Source organism: Tenrec ecaudatus, chromosome 15, assembly GCF_050624435.1.
Source record: "Tenrec ecaudatus isolate mTenEca1 chromosome 15, mTenEca1.hap1, whole genome shotgun sequence".
Classification (NCBI taxonomy): Eukaryota; Metazoa; Chordata; class Mammalia; order Afrosoricida; family Tenrecidae; genus Tenrec; species Tenrec ecaudatus.
In genome coordinates, this window is record NC_134544.1 from 53784792 (window position 1) to 53806477 (window position 21686).

Here is a 21686-nt window from a genome sequence, read left to right on the forward strand (position 1 = left end):
AGCTGTTGGCGGTTTTGTGTGTTTTTCTCCCCAGCATTGAAATAAAACCCCCGGGGAATCTAAGAACTGCTTTAAGAACATTGTGATGTTAGCAACAATCGCCAAGGAAACTGGGATACTGAGTGCTCAGGTGGTGGCAGGGTAAGCAAAGAACAAATTAATTTCAAAGCCTCCTGCAGCGATGTGTAAATATGCATTTGCAAACATACATGCTAAGTGATGCAAAATTAAATTAGGATGGAATCAAATTAAAAACTAATTTAATGAAAGATTAGCTTTTCCTTGTTAGCGCTGATTACCCAACCAAACCCACTGCCTCGGAGTGGCTTCAGCACAGATTACAGGGCATACTTAATTATGCAAAAGGTTTTTAATAGCTGCCTTGGAGACACTGGTTCAAAGTGCTAAGTTTAAAAGCAAGTCTGGCTAATAGCCTTCCACTCCCACACTTCCCAAAACACGTCAATGTCATTATTGGACCATCCATTTGGCACCATCACAGAGCTGGAAAGGGCTCCAGAGAGCAATTCAGGCTTTCCCATTTTACAGACAGAGAACCAAGGACGTGGAGAGGCTAACATTCCAAGGCCCCCAAACTGGTGAGTAGAAGAGGTAGGGCAAGAATTCCCAAACTAATATCCTTCCCCCATATCACGCTCATTTCATTTCCCAGGAACAAGTACGTTTTTAAATAAACATGAGGGAGACTTCAAAGAGGTTATGGAAAATGGAATGAAAGCTGAATATCTGTATCTATATCTAATCTAAACTCAATCAAGGCTAAGATGCTTGCATAAGAAATGATAGCAGCCATCTAGTCCATGTCTAAAGAGAGTCCTGGGAATTTATGCACGCCAATGCAATCTCTCTCACATTAGGAATCCAAGAGAAATGGGTGGCCGAAAGCTTGTTTGTTTTTTAAAGATTTAGAAACAAAAAGAAATCTCACTCACTGCCACTGAGTTGAAGCTGACTCATTTGGCTTGACAGGACAGGCTAGGACTGTCCCTGTGAGTTTTTGAGACTAACTCTTTATGAGAGTAGAAAGCCTCATTCATCTTTCTCCCTCGGAGCTGGCTGGTAGCTTTGAAATGCTGATCTTGTGGTTAGAAGCCCAAACCATAACCGCTACACCACCAGGGCTTCTTAAAAAGAGTTCAAAGGAGCCAAAGCAGGACTGTAAATAAGGATGCCTAATGATTTCCCATAGAAATCTGACCAGCTGTCCCTGGCTTGGTGAGGAGTGAGGAGGCGCATTGCTATGAAGGACTGTCGGTGAAGCTTGTCCAGGTGTCTACCTGCTAAAGCTCTGCCGGCCTTAAAAATGCTCACCTAAAAGCAGATGCTATCACTCTGTCTCTCCAGAATGTCAGCAAGCACAGTGCCTTGAACATATCAAGACACCACCATGCCCTTGGCTCTTGGACCAACCTGCTTTTGCTTTGCCTGGACCACTTAATCTCTTGGTAGCCATTACTTTGATTGTGCTTTGTAGGCTGCTGGGTGTTTTTAGGTTGTACGTATGATTTGGATGAATTCATCATTAGGAGAGCTGAGAATTTTATATTCCATTCACTCGGATTGTCAGAGTTTAGACATGGAGAGGCAGAGACCAGTCTGGGCTGCAGGGATCACAGGGCCCTCACTCATCAGGAAAACAGCTTGGGCCACTCCTTCAGGAGTATCTGCTTTCTGCATGCAAAAGGCCTGTCGTGGATTCCCTGAGGTGGGAATAGCACTTCCTGGCCTGTACCCTGCTCACCTGCTTCTCTTCTGCTCACTTACTGCTCACATGACTGGCTTCTAGCAGCCTCTTGACACACCAGGGGCTTTTGAGTTTTATTTATTGACTTTCTTGTTTGTGGCAGGGATGAGGGAGAAAATTAGTCAGAACATGACCTTACCTGCTCTAATACCAAAGCCACATGCTGCCGGCAGAGAACATTCCGCTTACACCTGAACTGGTTACTCTGTATCCAAACCAAGTCCCTATTTTGACTTTTAATGCAATTGTTTGTGTACTCCTGCCAACTGACTGGCAGAGCAGGGAGAAAGTCTGCTCCCAGCATTGAGCAGTGACAAACACAACACTTGTACCCAACCCACTGCCATAGCGACCCTGTAGGACAGGATAGAACTGCACCTGTAGGTTTTCAAGATTGTAACTCTTCACAGGAGTAGAAAGCCTCCTCTTTCTTCTGAGGAGAGGCTGGTGGTTTCGAGCTAGTGACCTTCTGATTAGTAGTCCCAGATGTAGCCCTTTAAGCCACAAGGGCTCTTGGTCACTGTGAGTCAGAATTGACTCGATGCCAGTGAGTTTGGGTCAAGACCCAAGCCATGCTCACCAGCACATTCATGCTGGCTGCCCCCCCTCCCCCACTAAGTGGTCCCAGGGGATGTATGTTGCTGTGGCTATCTGCCCATTGAGTCAGCCCAGACTCTTAACAACCCCAGGAACTCAGTCCTCATGACTGGTAGTGACTTGGAAGATTATGATTCATAGGGTGTTTTTTAAAAAACTTTTAAATTTATGGTTTATATATCAGATCATTTTTTTTTACTCTATAATTTCAAACCTCCTACTAGCTTGCCTGGCCCCGCCTCTCTCTCATTGGACAGCACCCTCTCCCTCACGATGTTAACACCTGTGTTCCCTCTCCCCTGGCCCATTGTGGTCTCACTGGCCAAGTTTAGGAAGCGGATTGCCAGGCCTTCCTTAGGCTGCAAGTTCTGCTACAACTCAGATGCAGGCCTCCCTGGGTAGGCAGGTGGAAGCTGACGCTGGGTCTCCTGCACAGAAGATGGGACCCAGAACACTGAATGCATATGTTCTCAAAATACACGTGTGGATGTCGTCAACGGCGGACATGTGGCTGTCTGGGATGGTCCTTCTCTCTGGAATAGTGTCCGTGATGAAATCTATGTGTCCCGCCCCGCCCATGCCCCCAGTCAGGCTGCCCAAAGGACTGGTTCCTAGGACTAGGACAGTTGCTTCAGCTCTCCATTCCCCTGGTGCAGCCTGTGGGCAACACCTATCTGACCTAGGACTGAGCTCCAGCCAAAGCGCAACCTCTCTCCCCAGACTCCACCTTCCACGTCGGCACCGCCCAGACTCAATGAAGGAGCCCAGCCTGCGTCCTCACGGGCAGCCTCAGCGCTGGGCCCAGAGGGCTTAGAGGGCCCTACTCCCAGCTGCTTGCCCCCACACCAGGAGAGTCACCGCCCTCAGCCCCTTCTGCAGCAGGAAGGAGCCCCCACCCCACCCCAGGTGAGGATTCGAGATCGCATAGGTGTCTGTGTTTTCCTCCACTGGAGGAAGGGCCTGGGCGGCTGGTGGTGCAAATGAGGGTCAGGGTGTGGAAAGCCCCAGGGCGGAGGGGGAACATCTGCCAGGTGGAGCCAGCGACCAGTTCAGCAATTATGTCACCAGAAAGCTGCCCTGCCAGCAGGTCCCTAACCTGAGAGGGAACCGGCTAGGAGCCTGCACAGACACAACCAACTCGAAGGCCCTGGCACACCGGCTCAGCAGTGAGCTCTGAGAGTCTTCGTGGCCAGCTCCTAAGTCCTGGTGTCCCTGCCGCCAACAGGGAAATCCAATGACAAGACCGTTTCTGGGGAGAGAGCTGAGAACACAAGGGGCTCTTCTGCCCTGAGCTGGTAGCTTTCAAACAGGGCAATACAAAAAGAAAACCAGGTGGGGAGGGGAGGGGGTGTGGGGGGGGGCGACTCTCCCTCGCTGCCCTCCCTCCCTTGCTGCCCTCAAGTTGATGCCGACACACAGCGACCCCGTAGGGTGGGTTGAACTGCCCCCGTGACTAGACACGGAGTGGGCATCCATCAAGGTCTGACTCAATGGTAGCAAACAAGAGCAATTAATAATACAGAGTGACTAGGTTTCCATTCCTAAAGGTCCTCAGAGCTGGGGTTCCAAACTAGGCGTACGAGCCACCGTCCCCTGGGAGCAGCTTAATCCTGTACGTCAAGAACTTCTTTCTTATTCACTGTTGCCACCACCCTGTATGGCACGCCACTTGCACACTTGTAAATGCAACAGGGGACCCTTACCTCCGTAGAGGGGCGTTCTCTTCAATATCTTCCAGCGTCTCCAAGGACGACCTCTGGGAGATGAGGCGACGTCTGCAGAGAAAGGGCAAAAACAGATCACGATGAGTTGAAGGTGCATTTACAACTTATCGCTCGTTTCTGAAAATTCAAAGCGGCTTTGAAAAGTGAAGTCCATTTAAACCAACGGGCAGCCCAAGGACAACACAGCCCCTTCTGTCTGGTACAGTTTTCGCCTTTTTGAGGTGATGAGGGAATTACTGACACTTCTCATGCTCAAATCTCACCCAGCACCTCCCCCCGCCCCCCCCCCCCCAACCACCTAAGAGTTTCATGCAAGAGCGAGGGCCAGCAAAAAAGTAACACCTATGACGACAGAGGAAGACTGAGAGTGTCTCACACCCTGTAAGTTCCATGCTGGCGGTGTTAACCTGGGCGGTGTAGGCATCGTCCAAAGCGCCTGCCAAGCCCAGGCTGTTGTAGCCGTCAGACACAGCCCAGCCCATCTGACGCCCAGCAGTGCTGCTCAGTCAACACTGACTGAGAGCCTGGCCTACTGGGAATAGAGTGACTTTCACTCTCAGTGTAAAGCCATCGTGCACACCGAGAGGAAGCACTGAAGGCTGGGGTGGGGAGCGTGCCGCCCGAGGGGGTATGTGACACAGGAAATCACCCGCACCAGCTAACAGGGCACACCGTACCAAAGAGGCAGGTCCAGCCATCGTGTTCCAACCAAACTCCCTGCCAATCCCGTCACTGCTGACTCACTCACAGGAGCCCAGAGGAGAGGAGAGAACTGTCCCAGTGGGGAGCAGAGGCCAATTCCTTATGGGAGTAGAAGGCTCTTGCTCCTAGCGCTCTCATTAGGGTGGGGGTAATTCAATGTTTGTCCAGTATGGCCCTTGAATGAGGGGATAGATATCCAAATGGCCCTTGGCAGAGAGACGCCCCCCCACTCCCCACCCTCACAGTCTGAGGGAAATTCAGGGCTAGGTTCCTCCAACCTTCAGGTCACTTTGTCTCTCAAACACTGATCACTACATGATCTTGCTCTGCGAGTGCTTCTGTCTAAAGCCACCGTAGTCAGTCTACACCGGGAGCTTGTTCACATGGGACTCGGGCAACAGCCCCTAACCGCTGCCTGTGGGCAGCTGATCTAACACATGCATTTCTCCCCGAGGCAGGTCCTGGCTTTCGCCTGCTTCCGACGCTGACAACACGGGGCATTACACGGGGATCATTTTCAACAGCAAAGCCCCCCACCCTCTCGTTTTGTTTTTTTTTTTTAAGGCACAAAAGCGCAGAAAGTACGGCACTAAAAATAAAAAACCTAATTCATGGCCATCAAGTCGATGCCGACTCATAGTGGCCTCACAGGACAGGGTAGAACCAAACCGCCACGTGAGTTTCCGAGAGTATAACTCGACCTCAGGAGTAGAAAGCCCCGTCTTTCTCCCGTGGCACTAAGCAGTAAGCACAAGGGCACGGTTTACAGTAAGAGTTCTGAAACAGAGGCACGGTGGCACCTACTTTGACCTCAGCTGGGGCTGTGCGCATCGAGTGACTCGAATTTTTCATATGCTCACGGACCTGAGCGAGTAGGTGAATCCACAGGCATGGACGCTGAATAGTGAGGACTGACTATCAAGTTGGCTCAGGCCTGATTCTGCGCTTGGGAGCCCAGGTGGATTCGGGGGGAGCCCTTGGGCAGTAATCAGGGGACTGTAGAAATCAGGCTTCCAGCGTCTCTGTGCTTGGCCCACCCTTTGAGGAATACTGAAAAGGCCCAGAGAATGCGGGGTGGAAATGGGAAGCCACCCAGCAAACTGTCTCCAACATTCAGAGAAAAACAGGTCGCCCCAGAAAAACAGTTCTATTGACAAAAACACACAATTTGAAAATCCCCCTGCCAAAAAGCAGAAACTTGCTATTCCCGTGAGAAACTAACCAAGTCATGGAATCCAGCCAAATTAGAATACGTCTCTCTCGGAACGTTAGAAGGCCCTTTTTCTCAGGAGGCAGCCCAGGAGGTGCAGATAATCATGCATGGGCACTTAGGGGCAAGATTCCTGAAGGGGAAAAATAAATAAGCCCAAATCCAAATGCCCAGCGCTCCGGATAGAGTCGGGGGAGTCCCTGAAAGAACAGAGCAGGAGATTCTCAAAGAGGGGAAACCAGAGCTGGAAAAGAGCCACTGCTCTCACCTTAAAGAAACCACCATGGGCACCATGCAGACAAGAGAGCACGCGGTGCCTGCCTGCCTGCCTGCCTGCCAGCCAGCCTGCCATCCTTCCTGCCCTCTCCTCGACACAGCCTTGTTTTACGTGTGTGTTCGTGGGCATCTCTGCCTCCCGCCACCTCGTCCGATCCTTCCCAAGTATGGGAGTCTGCAACCGAGAAGGCCGAGGGGCTGGTGGTGGCCAACTTGTGCTAAAGCCACTTCCCAGCCCGCATTGTGCTCCCCCATTAGGTCTGCTACCGTGCAGACTCCTTCTCAGGGGCAAAGGCAACAGCAGAGGCCTCTGCACATTTCAACAACTGGCAGACTACTTAGCTTGCGGCCGAAACAGCATGCCACCCTGTTACCCAGGCAGACCTTGTGAAAGAGATTGGCACTACTCACAGAGAAAAAGGATCCTGTGCTGACATCATCAGAAGGAAGCGTGTGTGGCTCGTCCCCAGACGGGCACCCGTCTTGTCTGACAATTGCCATCTGGCCCTGCCCACACCGACCAGGTGTGCTTTTCGGGTGTGGGTAACAGTCACAGACTCCTTTCAGAAGGAAAGCCGCCGAGTGCTCACCTGCCCGAGCCAGGCAGTCATAATCCATGACAGTGACTTTACCTGGCTATGCCTACTTGGGCCAATTCATCTGCTGAGCACTAAGGGCTAATGATTCATCTACCATTCGAGCCTCTGCAGGAATCTGGGACCCAGGCTGGATAGCGGTGGAAGAGCGATAATGAATCCACCTAGCAGAAGGCTGAAGAGAAGGACATCACGTGTGACAGCGGGGAGGGTTAGGACCAGAACCAGGATTTCTGAAGTGTCCCTTAGGCATGAACGTATCACTGCTCCTATCTCAGGGCGAGAGTGGTGACCTGCTGCTATCCACAGCAACTGAGTAGTGGGAAGCAGGCCATTGGCCTGGCCCCCAGGAAGGGCCCTCCAGCTAAAGTTCTGCTCCTGCCTGTCAGTGTCCTCTGAGAACCTCAGGAGAGTGAAGGCAGACGGAACTGCGGTCATCAGTTCTCTTGCAAGATGCCCAGTGTCTTGCTTAGCCTGGTGGGCTTGTGTCTGGGTGGGATGGCAGGTCTGAGCAGAGTGGACCAAATGACAAAAGAGGCAGGGAGACACCCCAGTCTGTCTCTGGGGCTCAATGATGTCCCTGCTGATCACTGAAGTTGGTGCAGGGTCATCCTGGGGTCCAAATGGGGAGAATGGTCAACCCCCTGTGGCAGTTGCCTGGGAGGCAGCTCAGCCGAGGCTGCAGGAGGCAGAGGGAGCTGGTCTGGGCCTAAGAGCTGGCTTGGGGCATGGACCTGGGCTCTCACCTCAGCCAGTTTCTTTGGGTTTCCAGTGAGGTCAGATCAGGGTTCTCAACCCCGTTGCACACTGGTATCTGCAGGGAATGTGCACAGCTGCTCAGGCCTGGGCCCCACCTTCAGGCTTCTGACCAAATGCTCCAGGCGGGGCTGGGCAAGGGGATTTGTCTGAGCTCCGGGGTGTGTCTACCGGGCAGGAGGCTCAGCATCACTGAGCCAATCCTCTCCAAGGCTCCTTGCGGGTCAAGAGGGGTGAGGATGTGACATTCCAATGAGTCACCTCACCACCCTACAGGAGTCAAGGAGGGATGATAACAATCACAGCTGCCCCTCAAATAATAAGTTGTCTCTCTCACCCTTGAAGGATCCTTCAACGCTTCAGCAAGCCAAAGGAAAAAGGACTATTTATCTGGGAGACTGAGCTGGGAAAGTCCCAGCGGCATACACAAGCAGCTGGTGTGTATGTACGTATGTTACATAGATGCAGACCCACGTGAGGGAAGAATTAGTTCCATTTTCTTGCAAGAAAAACATAAGGGACCTTGGTGAACAAGAAGTCCTACCATCTACACATTCACAAAAGGCCATGGGATTTATAGTGTGGCTCAGAGGCTCCCCAGCCAAGAGGGGAGGGCAGGCCAGGCCAGGGGCCAGAGTTATCACAGGCCTGCCATTGTAGGAGATGGGAAGCCTGAGGTCACAACTTCTGCAGATCTGTGCAGACAGGTGCTACGGGGTGAGAAGAAAAAACCCAACCAACCAACCAAAAGAATAACTTAATGGAGTGTAAGACACCCTCAGATTTCTCATTTGTGTGGTGACTTGGGTCTTTCTCCCACTGACCGATCAAAAAGGAGCCAAGCTAGAGAGTGAGCTGCTAGGGAGAGGGCCATGCCTGTGGTTACCCCAAGTTACCCCGGGGGGTGTGTGTCAGGCTTTGCATACTCAATCGAGTCTGACTCACATAATCCCCTCATCATGGCCGGGCCCCACACATCATGTCCCCTGCACTCCATGTTTGTCTATGCACCCCATTAGGGGACGCTCTCTACTGAACATAACGAGTCTCTGGGTGGAACGCATTGTGAAAGAAAGGCTGGTGTTTTGAATTTACCCAGAGGTGCCTTGGAGGAAAGGCCTGGCCATCTACTTCCCAATGGCCCAGCTATTGAGAACCCTGCAGATACAGTCCTGCTCTGAAGTGCATGGGGCCACTGGGAGTTGAAACGGATTCAAGGGCAACGGGGATTTTGTTGCTGTTGTTGTTGTTGTTTTCCTTTGGCACAGGAGTCCTGGAGGTGAGTGAGTGGTTATGAGTTGGGCTGCTGACTGCAAGGTCGGCAGTTTGAAACCACCAGGCACTCTGAGGGCAAACGACGGGGTTTCCTTCTCTCACCCATGGCTGCAATCTCAGAAACGCACAGGGACGGTTTTCCTCCTGTAAAGAGTTCTCGTCTCGGCCACCCACAGGGGCAGCTCTCCCCTGTCAGACTGGGTCCCCAGGAGTACTTTTTGTCTGGGCTTGTGGTCTCTGAGTGGACATTGGTCTGGGGGCAATGGGGTTCGTGGTTAACTGCCCGGCGGCTAATGGCAAGGCCAGCCGTGCGGACTCAGCAGCCGCTCTGGAGGAGAAAGGCGGAGGGGTCTGCTCCGTGCCATGAGGGCCAGTCTTGGAAACCCACCAGAGCTGTTCTACTGCAGCCGAGGGGTCACGGGGAGTCAGCCTCAACTCGAAGGGGCCTGGCTGTCAGTGTCCAATACAGAAATGCCTAGTCGGCTCCATCAAAGTCCAGAGGTCATTCTGGAGCCCCTCACGTCAAGCGACCTGAGGGAGGCACAAGACCCTCATCCAGCAGGTCAATTGGGGGGTGGGGATGGAGGAGGCGGGGGCAATCATACACACCAGGCATAATGGCTCAAAATGGGCCTTTGTGGAGTTTAAACATCCATTCCCACCTTCCCAGTCTGTGACTGGACACGGGATGAGAGGAAGCAAGCTTCGCCTCCCGTCCGGGGCAGAAGGTGGATTTCACAGCTGCCGATCCTCATGGCATCTGTGCACGGACTGCCGGGGAGACACCAACCAAAGGGCACCACTGGCGTGCGTGTGTGTGTGTTCTACTGTCACTACAAGTTCTTATGGAAACAAATGAAGAAAGCAGTCAGTACAGAGGGGTCAGGCTTTAGCACCTGCAATTCCAGCTGGGGCCAAGGGGGATCAAAGGTCTCAACCTTACACGCCAATGGCTGCTCCCGATGTCTGCAGGGGCCACCAGCCTTCACCTAGCCAAGCTGCAGGTACCGAGTGGTGGCCCAAGACCCTCCTGAGGGCGCTGAAGGACTACCAGAAGGCAGTGGTCCTGCGGGCCGGCTCAGCCCCCAGACCTGTCCAGGTAGAGCCAGTGCTTCAGGGCTGTGGTGACCGTGGGGCTGGGCCACGTGGACTCTGGGTCCTGGTGACCCAGTGTGAGTAGAATTGCACTCCCTGGGTGCTCAGTGGCTGACTTCCCAGAAGCAACGCAACAGGCCTTTCCTCCAAGAGGCCTCTGGGTAGACTCAAACCTCAGACCTTTAGGTGAGTTGCCAAGTGTGCAACTAACTGCACGACTCACAGACTCATTTGTCCCTCTCTAAGGGACCTACATGTCTGAGCCTCCTTTTCCAGAGCCAGCCATCCTCCCTGGTGCCACATCAGAAACCCCGAGCCAAGCGTGGCGGCCACCAGTCTAGAACGGGTCATTTGGGTTACAAGAACATTTCTTTGCAAAGTGTCACCAGGTCCCACGCTTCATGGGCAGTCTTGATAGCCACGCGTCACCGCGATGGGCTCACACAGTAAACTCGCCGCCATCGACTGGATGCCAACTCATAGCGACCCTCTAGGACAGGCTAGAGCTGCCCCTGTGGGTTTCCCAGACTAAAGCTCTTTATGGGAGAAGAAAACCTTGCCTTTCTCCAGGGGAGTGCCTGGTGGTTTTGAACTGCTGACTTTGCCTAACTTAAGAGGCAATACCTGACTTATACTTCTGCGTCTGCAACCCCCTATGTAATGGTACAAGAATAAATTGCATGGGGCTTTCTGTGTTGTTCCAGGAGCCCCGGTCGTTTGAGGGCCAAGTGCTCAGCTGCTCCCGGAAACCTCGGCCGTTTGAAACTACCCAGTGGTTCCTCGGGGCAAACCTGCAACATGTTCCCAAGAATACACCTGTTCTGGTTTTCAGTAGACGAAACCCAGGATTGATGAACCTATCCCTATACACAAGTAGAGTAAGGGTTTCTGGGGGAGGGGAGCAATCGGGGTGGCACAGTACAAGGGAGGCACTGTCAAGGAGCCCAGGAAGGAAGAGAATGTTTGGAAACTGATCGTGGGAGCGATTGCACAAATACTACTTCATGGGATCGAACTATGGGATGATACACCATATATACTGGAGCATAAACCGACCCGAGTATCAGCCGAGGCACCGAATCTTATCACAAAAACTGCATGAAAATGTGCTGAAAAACTCGGCTTATACACGAGTATATACGGTATGTATTAACTCCCAATTTGGGAAAAAAAAGGGGGGGGGGCAGGAGGGAGGGAATAAGGAGGACCTGTTATCAAAGGGCTTAATAAAAAAGATAATATGTTGAAAATAATGATGGCAGCATGTGTACAAGTTCACTTGATAGAACTGATTTGTGGACCGTTGTAATATTGGTAATAAAATGATAAAATATTAAAATGTTAACATATTGGTAATACAATGATTAAAAAAATAGAATACACAGAAACTCCTACGGGGCAGTTCTACTTTGTCACATGGGGTCACCGTGAGTCTGAGAAGTGACAATAATGACATGCCACCACCAGAGCCTCGTGCAGGAGCGGAGGGGCCGATGGCATGAAGGGTGGTCCTTTCTTGCTCCCTAGCAACGGCAGAAGGATCTGGCAGCAGCTGGGCTCACGTGGCCAGCAGGGCTGAGGCCAGTGGGGTGGGCGGTGAGGGGGGCGGGTGAAGAACAGCAGGCAGGCCTCCTGGAAGTCAGCCCCCCACCCCACATGGGTGCCCCAGAGCAAAGGAGCCATGGCAGAAACAAAGCTTCCTCAGCCAGCTGCAGCCTCTGTGCCCGGAGCCACCTGCAGAGCCTGACTCTGGAGGCCAGCACTCCGGAAGAGCACACTTTCTCAAAAAAAAGGATACTCCAGTCAGAAAACAGACACAGTGCCGATGCTGATTTTCAATCCACCCATTTTAAAGTCTCCAGCAAAAATCAAATGAAAACCTTTACCCCGGGGGCTGGAAAAAGATTTGTTCAAATAAGATCGGGTTCTGTATTTTTACACCCAGGGCCAAGGCGGCAGTTTTCCAAATGTTTGCAGAGAATACAGAGGTGCTGGGCCTGCGAGATCTACTCGCATTTCAAGGGTTCTCGCCAGTCTTGCCAAATCCTAGAAAGCCAAGGTGTGAGGTCAGGAGGTCATTTCAGTGCGACAAAGGCTGTTGGGAGCACACAGAGTTGTGACCAGGGCTGGATCACCAGCCAGGCACTCATCCTGGGAAGCCCAAGCCCATCCTGCCCACCACAGCCTTGCTCACCTTGCAATAACACCCTTTCCCCTGGCTGGTCCACAACTTACCAAAAAAAAAAAAAACAACCCAGTACCGGTTCCCTCTGTGACCAAGTTCAAATGCCTTCTGGGTCAAGGGTCAACAACTGGAACAGCACAGCACACCTGGACAGCACCTGACCAGGCTCCAGGGCGGCCCTGGGGCATCACAGGAAGAACGGGCCAGGTGCACGGTGCTACTGCTTATTCGAATTGCTGGCCTACCCTCCTCCTGGAGGGAGGGGCCCACACGTGACTGGAGAGGACCCCCTGCTCCAATGCCAAGAAGCAGAGAGATGAGGATAAGCAGGCACGTGAAAACAAAAACTGGGACCCAGTGAGTTGGAACAACAATTGTTGCATGCACAACTGAGGATGGGCTCTGCAAATCTCCTACAGTCGTTAGATGCCAACACGTCGTTCCAACTCATCAGGAGTGACCCTGTGCCCAAGAGAATGGAACACTGCCCGGTCCGCAATCACCGTTAAGCTGGAGCCAGCCGCTGGCTACAGCCACTGTGCCAGCCCATCTCGTTGAGGGGCTTCCTCTTTGGGGGGACCCTCTGCCAACCGTCACTAGGAGTGGGGGGCTGATGCCAAGGCTGCTTGTTGGAAGAGTGACATCCTCAATCTGAAGATTGTCTGAGTCAGAGCACTTTGTTTTTCAAAAAATGAGAGAGCAAAATGGCACCTGCTCAGTGTCCAAGGGTGAGGGACAAGAGAGGACCAGAGTCCGCCAGCGAAGAGCCAGTCTCTCTCTCCCTCTGGGGCTGCACACCCGGGAAACCCCCGAAGTCCACTGGGGGTTCATCAGAGGCAGCAGGGAGGCAGGTCGGCCATGAACGTCCTTCCTCTGTGATGTTTGGGGGCATCCTTAGGAGGCCTGGGCCAGCAGCAACGCTGGCCTGAGGAGGGTCCCTCCTGCCTTCCGGCCCGACCTTTCTCTAATCCAGTGGTTCTCAACCTTCCTAACGCCGCGACCCTTTAATACAGTTCCTCATGTGGTGGTGACCCCCCCAGCCATAAAACTACTTTCTTTGCTACTTCATAACTGTCATTTGCTACTGTTATGAAGCTGGAGACCCCTGTGAAAGGGTCGTTCGATGCCCAAAGGGCTCGCGATCCACGGGTTGAGAACCGCTGCTGTCACAAATTTGGGGTGGTGGGGGTTTTCAAAATCTCTATTCCTTAACAGGAGTTTCTGAGATTAGTCATGGCCCAGGCTCAACAGCGGCTCATGGAAATCCAAATGGGTTCCAGATTGTCCTTGCCCATCCCATTTCCCCCACCAACTATCTCGAGTGAGCCCACCATCCTTCCTGGAAGGGCAGCCTCCTACTAAATACCGCCTTTCTCCTGGGCCTCCAGTGCGCACTGTGTCTACTGAAAGATGAACGGGTGAGCCTGTGACGAATTGGTAGTAACACAGTAAGCCTGTGGGGTCAGGAATGTCCCATGAGGGACCAAATCTTAGGACCAAAGAAAATCCTGAAGCTGCTTTATACTCTTCACCTACGTCTTGGTAGACTGGTTGCCTTTGTTATTACTTTTGAAAGTTTATAAAAAATGTTCTATTATTTTGCCCTTGTTGTCGACAGTAGAAACAATTAGACATACTTACTGGACGTCATTTTATGCCCTTATTATTCTAGGCAAACCCCTGCCTTTGGGGCCTTACAATTTGGGGGCGGAGCCAGAGAGAGAGAGAGAGACCCATCTTCAAAGGGTCTGCAAGTACCTGGAGGGAAGAGCTCTCTACTTGCTGCCCAGTCTGTGCAGCGTGACCAGGGCAAGCACATTACCCGGACTCAGGAGGCGCTCACCTAATAGCTCAGGAGAGCAGCAGCCACTGACCACGGTGAGGACAGATCCCAACACCTCCAGGCAGCCGGAATCCCACTTCTCTGAGGGACACTTGGGAGACCTTGTGCAAGACCAAGTTGTGTCAGGAGTTGGTGGGGGGTGGGGTGCGACTGGGGGGGGGGGCAGTGGCTGGGACTCAAACCCGGATCCGCTGAAGAGAAGAGAGAATCCTGCCACAGAACCGCTGCCTTAAACTTGCAACGTAAATGTGTATCAAGCAGTCGGCCACTTTGTATCTCCAAACACCCAGTGGCAAGCCCCCAACTCCCTGCCCTCCCTCTCTGGGTCCCACTGGGGAGGCGGACCGCCTCCTCCAGGTGCACACCCCTTTGCTGGGCTCTGCCTGGAGGAAAGCTTGTCTGTGATTCTTTTCCAGAGGCTGGCAGGCAGCCTTTTCAGAGGGGAGAACTCAGGCGCTTTCTGTCCCTTGTCCCCTGTCCCCTGCCCCTTCCCCCACCCCCAGGGAAGCCAGCACAGCCTCCTGGTGTTCTGCCTATGTCTGCAGAGGTAGTTAAATTTTTTAACAGCTCATTTGGAGCCTTTTGAAGATATATTAAGACAGCTGCCTCGCCATATACATAATTAGCAACTGCCGTTCTAATTACCAGGCTGTTCAGGAAAGGTTTTCAGCGCAGAGAGCAGCATTCAGCCTAAAACTGTATGACTATTGGGCTAGAGATTGTTACGTGGATTCAGAGTTTACAGGCTCTTTGGCAAACGCCTATCCCTGAGGTCCAAATGGGCTCTTTCTGCCTGGGCTTTGGGGAGCTACCACACGGTGAGGGTGACACAGAAGCACTTCTTGATGGCCAGGGCAGGTGACCTAAAGCACTGATGTGTTCAGAAAGCCATAGCCTGGGATCAATGCAGTCTGTTGCCAGGAATTTCCTTCGAAGGCTGGATGGGCATCATTCTTTACGGCAGGAAGCTTAAGCCAGGCGTGTGCCCTTTCCTAAGGGCTCTGTAAGCCTTCTGAAAACGATGCAAAGGGTGAGTGTGGGGGTTCCTGTGTGCATTTCCTCCTCTTTTTTCAAAAAGCACCCATATGCCCCGGCGGGGGTGTGTGTGTGTGAGAAACTGATATTGTGACACCTAGGTGCCACCAACATGCAGGCAGATCAGCTGTTAACCCAAAAGTTGGCAGCTCCACCCCCTACTCTAGATGTACCTGGGAAGAAAGGCTGGGCAACCTACCTCCCGAGAATGAAAACCCTATGGGGATCACAGCAGTCAGTCCCACTGTGCACAGGGTCACGAGGAGTCACAGGCCAGCTGCCCAGCAGCCAATGACAGCAAGAGCAGTGAGGGTCATGCTGAGAGAAGGGAGTGGTGCCAACAGAGGTAGCCAAAGGGCCAGAGAGGGCAGGTTTCTAGATCCGATTCTTTCTACGGTGTGATTTTAAGCAAGCCCCGACCACCACCAGCACTCCCCACCTGCCCCCAACACACACATATCTTTGCGGTCCTAGGCGATACAAAAAGAATCCAAAAAGATGAGCAGCCCCTATCCTGGTTGACTTGAGACCTGGTGTGAAGACCAAGCAAACAGTTCTAGAGTTACCAGAACGGGTCAAATAATCAGTGACCAAGGCTTGGCGGCAGGACCTGCTCGGCGCTGTGCTCTGGTTCTGCAGAAGATGGGTCATGAGGAACAGAGGGTGCATATGGGGTTCAAAACCATAAAAACAGAACTAGCACATGGCCCAGCACTTCTAGAAGACTTGACAACAGAGGTGCATGAATGCTCCCCACAGCCCCATTCACAATAGCCAAAAGGGGGGACTACTTGAACATTTGTCCATGGACAGATGAATGGACAAACACAAGCGGGCATGCACACAATGAGACATTCCTCCGAGAAATGATGTCTGGACTGGATGGAGCGAAAGCCACTAAGCTGAATGAAGGCAGTCAAATGTCCTCTGGCCTTCTTTATATGGAAAGCCTAGAAAAGCCAAATGTATAAAGACCAAGGGACGAGTGGTTACCAGGGCTGGGCGAGGGTGAAAGGTGGGGCTATCAGCGATGAGAGTAACCCTTTCGTTACGGGTAGGCCTGGGAAGCTGTGACTGCGCTTACTGTTAATAAGCTGCGTACCTGTAAAAAGGTATGTGATCGCCGCAGTTATAAGGAAGACCAAAAAAAGGCGGCCACAGAGGTGGTTTATCCACAGCAAAACACCTCATGGGACTGGGCTCCTTGGTTTGGAGGTTGGGGGTCACAGCTTCCTGAGGCCCTCCACTGAAGTAGTCTGATAATGTTTGCTGCCTAGTGCTTGAGGTCTTGCTTGCCAATGGCCATCCAAGACAAGACTTAACAACTGTCTTCTATTCCGGAAGAAGCAGGGGCAGGCAAAGGAGGAGAAAACAGACCGGGGTTACCTGCCTCTATGATAAACGTTCTCCTTTGCCAGAAGGTCAGAAGAATGGAGGTTGCCTGATACCATTATTGAACATTCTCATCAGAAACTCCAAAAAAAAAAAAAAGAAACTCCAGGGAGAATCCTGATCAAAAGTCGGGGGCGGGCAAGAGGGGGAAACGCAGAATAGAATTGAAAACTCTCTTGGACTCAAGACTTCCTGGAGTCATGGAGGGTGGATGAACCCCTGGAACCACTATCCTGAGACAATCTTTAAGCCGTAAGCTGCGAACACCTATTGATGTCATCCTAAAGCGGAACAATACTTCTGCTTCACTAGGCAAACATGTAAGGTCTGTCTTGAACATCATGCTCTTTCAAAAACCATCTACATGGGGTCACCAGCTGCTCTGTGGGAGACAGAGACCTTTCTACACCCTTAAAGAACTTCTTAGAAACCTCCAGGGGCAGTTCCATCGTGTCCTACAGGATGGCTACGAGACAGAATCAACTTGATGGCAATGCGCTGGTTTGCTTTTGGTTATATGAGCTCACATTGACAACAGCAACTCTAAAGAGTACACGGGAACCTTGGGGGGTAGGGGAGTGGGAGTTGATGTTGATGGCAGAAGAATAACTCAGAAGAGGAGGGTGCACCTCTGGAAGCATGGAAGCAACACCACTGAATTGTACATGTAGCAACTATTGAGTTGGGTATAGGTTTTGCTGTGTGGATTCAACAACACAGAATTATATTTTAAAAACATGCATGAGGGGCTTAAACAGGCCAGAGGCTCAGTGATATGAGAAGCCTAGGAGGTGGTCTTGGTTACTCAGAAAGCCCTGTGAAGCTCCTGGGCTGACCCACCCTCCCAGGATCCGAGCCAAGGTTGAAGCAGAGAACCATCCATCTGTGCACCGCCAGATGTGCCTTCAGACAGCGGGGAGGCTCTCAGGAAGAGCAGCAAGATCAGATCAAAATACAGGCAGGCCCTAGTCCATGTGTATATTCCATTGTTTGAACATATGCACTAAGCACTGTAAGGGCTTTATGAATATCTTTGCATGTAATTCTCACAGCACCCCCTACCATGTGGGTTTTGTTCTTCTTTCCCATCTTTAGGTGGTAGCAAACGGTGCATGCAGTCAGCTGCTCAAAGAAGGCTTAAAGGTCCTGGTACAAGCAGAAGAGGCCTGGTGATCTATTTCTGAAAATGACCAGCCACTGCACACTCTACAGTGTAGTTCTAAACTCTGACACACATGGACGTCACCAGGCGTCAGGGCAATAGCAACCGCTTACCTGGTTTTCCTAATTCCCGTCTTCCAGAGGGGGAAACTGCGGCTTAGACTGGGCATGGAGCTGGCCTAAGGTTATAGAGCCAGGAGATGGTACAGTTGGTAGTTTGAAGATAGCCACTTCAAAGCTAACTCGTCTGAAGTTACACCCTTGAGAGAATATTCTAGCATCTTGCTTCTTCCAGAGCAACCAGCTGACAACTGAGGAGAAGATCAGGATATCTACCAATAGTTTGCTATTGTTGATGTATATAGTTAATGTAGATAGTATATAGTTAATGATAACCTGAGTGGGAACAGTTGTGGGTCGACGCCCTGATAGAAAATTAATCTCCCTCTTAGGAAAAAAGAGCAACGTTTGTGCTGCATAGCAATGAAATCTCGTGACTGGCAGAGTCGGAAACAACTGTGCTCAGCTCAAAGACAGAAGCTGACTTTGAATGTCCTGGCAATCATCTCCTCTCTCCCCAGGCTCCTGGAAGGGCTCACCACAACTCTGAGTCTCCCATTGTGGGACTTCAACCAGGTTGTTTTCCTTCCGTTCTGGTACAACCACATTTTGCAAATTCAGGTCTGTTCTGATTTCACTCCAACAGCCATATAACTGAGCCAATTCAAGCCAATTCAAAGCCCCACTGGGGGTTTTCAGCTGTTGTTCCTAAACTTGACCTGGAGCCAATTACTACTGCCAAGTCCAGGCATGGGCAGCTCACCCCAGTTGGCTGGACACGACCCCATGCGGTGGCCGGCTTCAATTAAGGGAAACAACAGGTCTTCAAAGGAGTCCCAAGGAAGCCTTTGAAGGTTACTTCATCTCCCTCAAGTACTTATCCCAGCAACAGGGTCTCGGCTCCCACAGGCCTTCCACATTCTGAGTTCCAGAGTGTGTTTCAAAACAAGCGAAGCTCTAATGGTTTTTGCTGCATTACAAAAAGAGCTCTATTAGCTTCAAACAACTTCAAAGTTGACTTTCATATGAAAGCTACGTTACCATGGAAAGAAGATGGTTTGCCCTAACTGGGGAGGAATGACTTGACATTTTAAAAAATTAGGTTTGGAACTTTAGCCTCGGGTAGGAAAGTCTCTGTAACTCTCACTTTGTAACCAGACTTTTTATGGGTCTGGGTAAGAGCAGATGGGGGAAGATGCTGAAAGGATTACAGGACTCGGTTGTCATTACTAGCAGGGTTAATTGTGATTGTAAAATCATGGCACTCTAACGTGGGGAGTGGTCAATTTTGATACCCTGCTGGGTAGCTGAACCATCTCAGAAAGGGGCGGCTGAGGGGAGGGGAGGGGGAAGGGCAGAGATCTCACCACCATCAAGAAGAAAAACCAGCAGTGGAAAGGGTCCTTTGGACCCCAGAGACCTGCGTGCTGAACCTCCGTGATTCAGGAGAGCACCAGAGGAACGGCAACAGTGGAGCCAGCGCACAAGACAGAGAGGCAGGCTTCCTGGCTCATGGAGTGAGTAAAGCTTAGTATCTTCAGGTATGAGGCTTGCTTGTGGAGTAGCATGCCTCCAGACACTTAATTGGCGAAGCAGTTTTGCTGATCCATGGAGCTACAGCTGAGCGTTTTCATGCATCTATTGGCAGTGCTGAAAAATTTTTGTAAGACTACCTGAGCAGGGTAGAAGCCAGGCCAAGGGCCAAGGGCCAAGGGCCAAGTACCAGAGAGGCCTGCCTGCAGACCCAGCAAAGAAGAGGCTGCCTGACCAAAGAGCTGTATCCTGAACATTTCTAATCCTGATTGATATCCTGTTAACTTCCTTAATCAACCCCGGAACTATGAGTATGGAGTGTGAATTGTGTAACCATTGCAATGAGTGACTGAACCCAGTAGAGAATGCTATGGGAGGGCTGTGTCAGGGTTAGCAAAGGAAGAACAGGGGTGGAGGGCATGTCTGAGCCCTGCCTCACAGAAACTGACATTGCAGAAATTTTGGAAATATTGATTCTCCTCCCCCCTCGTGTAGAAGAGGTCAGATGCCAACTCCATGTCATTCTTACACTCATAAACTCAAAAAAATTATTAACTCAATTATTATTAGAAAGAATTTCTGGCAGAACTGTTTATCAAATATCCAGCCAGAGGGGAACTCTCCTTTTCTGTAAGCCCTGAAGTCTGAGGGGCACAGAGGTTAAAGTGCTCAGCCACTCACCAAAAGGTCAATGGTTCGAACCCTGTGGGAGGAAGGATGATGTGGCAGTCTGCTTCAGTAAATAATCACTACCTTGGAAACCCCACGGGAATCAACGTTCGGGCTTGGTTTTATGGTGGGGGGGCGGGGAACGCAGGCTCTGTTCCTGGCCCTTGTACCTCGAGTCACCACTGACCTCTCAGTGGGTGAGTGAGTGCAGCTATGTTGCTGACCAGGCTTCAGCAGAGCTTCCAGTTCAAAGCAGTTTAGGAAAATAGGCTGGGTAATATACTTCTGAAAATCAGACCACGAAAATTCTACGGACCACACACAACAGTCTGATCTGCAACTGACTGAGGGGTGACACGGGGCTGGGCGGTGTTTCGTTCTGTAGTGTATAGGTTCGCTATGAGTTGTGCGCTAACATCAACACCAAAATCACATCTGGGGCCGTGGAGATAATGTCCCATGAATGTCTGCAGAAGGACTCCGAGGATGATCCTGGGCCTCCTTCAGAAATGGATCCATGGCAGGGGTGACAGACCGCCTTGAGGATGGAACAAGCAGAAGGGCTGAGGGGCTCTTGTCCCCAGTTCAGCTCTGTTCTCTGCCGTGAGACACCCCACAGGTGGGGTAGCCCTGAAGGGCCTCGGATGGAAATAGAAGCCATCCCAGGAACGGTCACTGGCTCCCCCTATGCACATGGCCTGGGTGATCACCCTACACTGTCAGCTCCTCCTCGCAATGGGGACCTGCTCATTGCTTTCCAGCATGGAGCCAGACTGACCAACACAGCTCCCCATCCTCCAGCTCTGGGCCAGGTCCCCAGACACGACTTTCCCTAGGGGGACAGCAGCTCTCCAAGGGCATGCCACTGAACTGGCCCCTCCAGCCCTTTCTATGGTGCCCTGGCACTGAGGGCCCTGTGTTGGCACACTCTAAGAGAGGGGTTTGCTGCATCTGGCTCTCCTAGGTGGCCGGGAGCTGGACCTCACAGTAGGCTCTTACTGGTGTCTAATATGTATTTGCAGAAGCACCGAACAAACCAAAATATTTAGCATCAAATGAACACCAAAAAGGGCAATGACTGACAGACAGCCTGTAGCCACCACCATTTCCATAAGGCGGGCATCTTGCTGGCTTTTTAAAGTATATTTTAGATGAGCTCATAAAATTGCGAGGAGGCGAAGGCAGCTGGTAAACAAAACAGGGCCCGAATTTCCAAACAGCTTTTGAGAAAATTGGCAAATGGCTGGCCCATATGGAGCCGAAATGGGGGTGGGGGGATGGGGTTGGGTATGTAGACAGCAGCAGGGGGCTAGGATACCCCGGGGCTCCAGTTTCATGGGGCTGCCTACGGTTCCAGCAATACAAGAGTAAAGCTCTCCAGAGCCTCCGGAAGAGACTTGGAAAACAGTCTTTTTTTTTTTTTTCCAATACTTAAAAAAGATGCAGGGGATAAGGTGCAGCCATGTCTGAAATGGTGGGCAGTACTGAACTTCAAATACGTAACTGTGTTCTTCCGCGCTTACAGGATTCCTGGTGCGTTAAGCACTGAGCTGCTGATTGGCTGTCGGTTCAAACCCACCCGCTGCTCCTTTGTAGAAATCTGAGGCTCGCTCAGTCCGTAAAGATTTACAAGCCTGGGAAAGCGTATAGCGCTGTTCTCCTCTGCCCAATGGGAGCACTTTGGCTCGGAATTGACTGGAAGGCGGTGGGTTTGTCTTTGGTGTTTTCCGTATTAAGGACTTCCCCCTTTCCATGTAAGGAAGCCCTTCGCAGCACCGATCGGCCCTATCACTAGTCCGATCTTTCGGGACT

The 21686-nt window shown here is 51.6% G+C and overlaps 1 protein-coding gene across 2 annotated transcripts in view; it reads right to left on the reverse strand.

Annotated features, from left to right (window-relative positions):
- Positions 1–21686, reverse strand: part of CABLES1 (Cdk5 and Abl enzyme substrate 1) — a 96650-nt gene that overhangs the window by 52904 nt on the left and 22060 nt on the right. For both annotated transcript variants that reach the window (XM_075533157.1, XM_075533156.1), the window contains exon 2: positions 4066–4137. In XM_075533157.1, coding sequence (XP_075389272.1) covers positions 4066–4137 — 72 coding nt within the window. The remainder of the gene's footprint in view (positions 1–4065; positions 4138–21686) is intronic.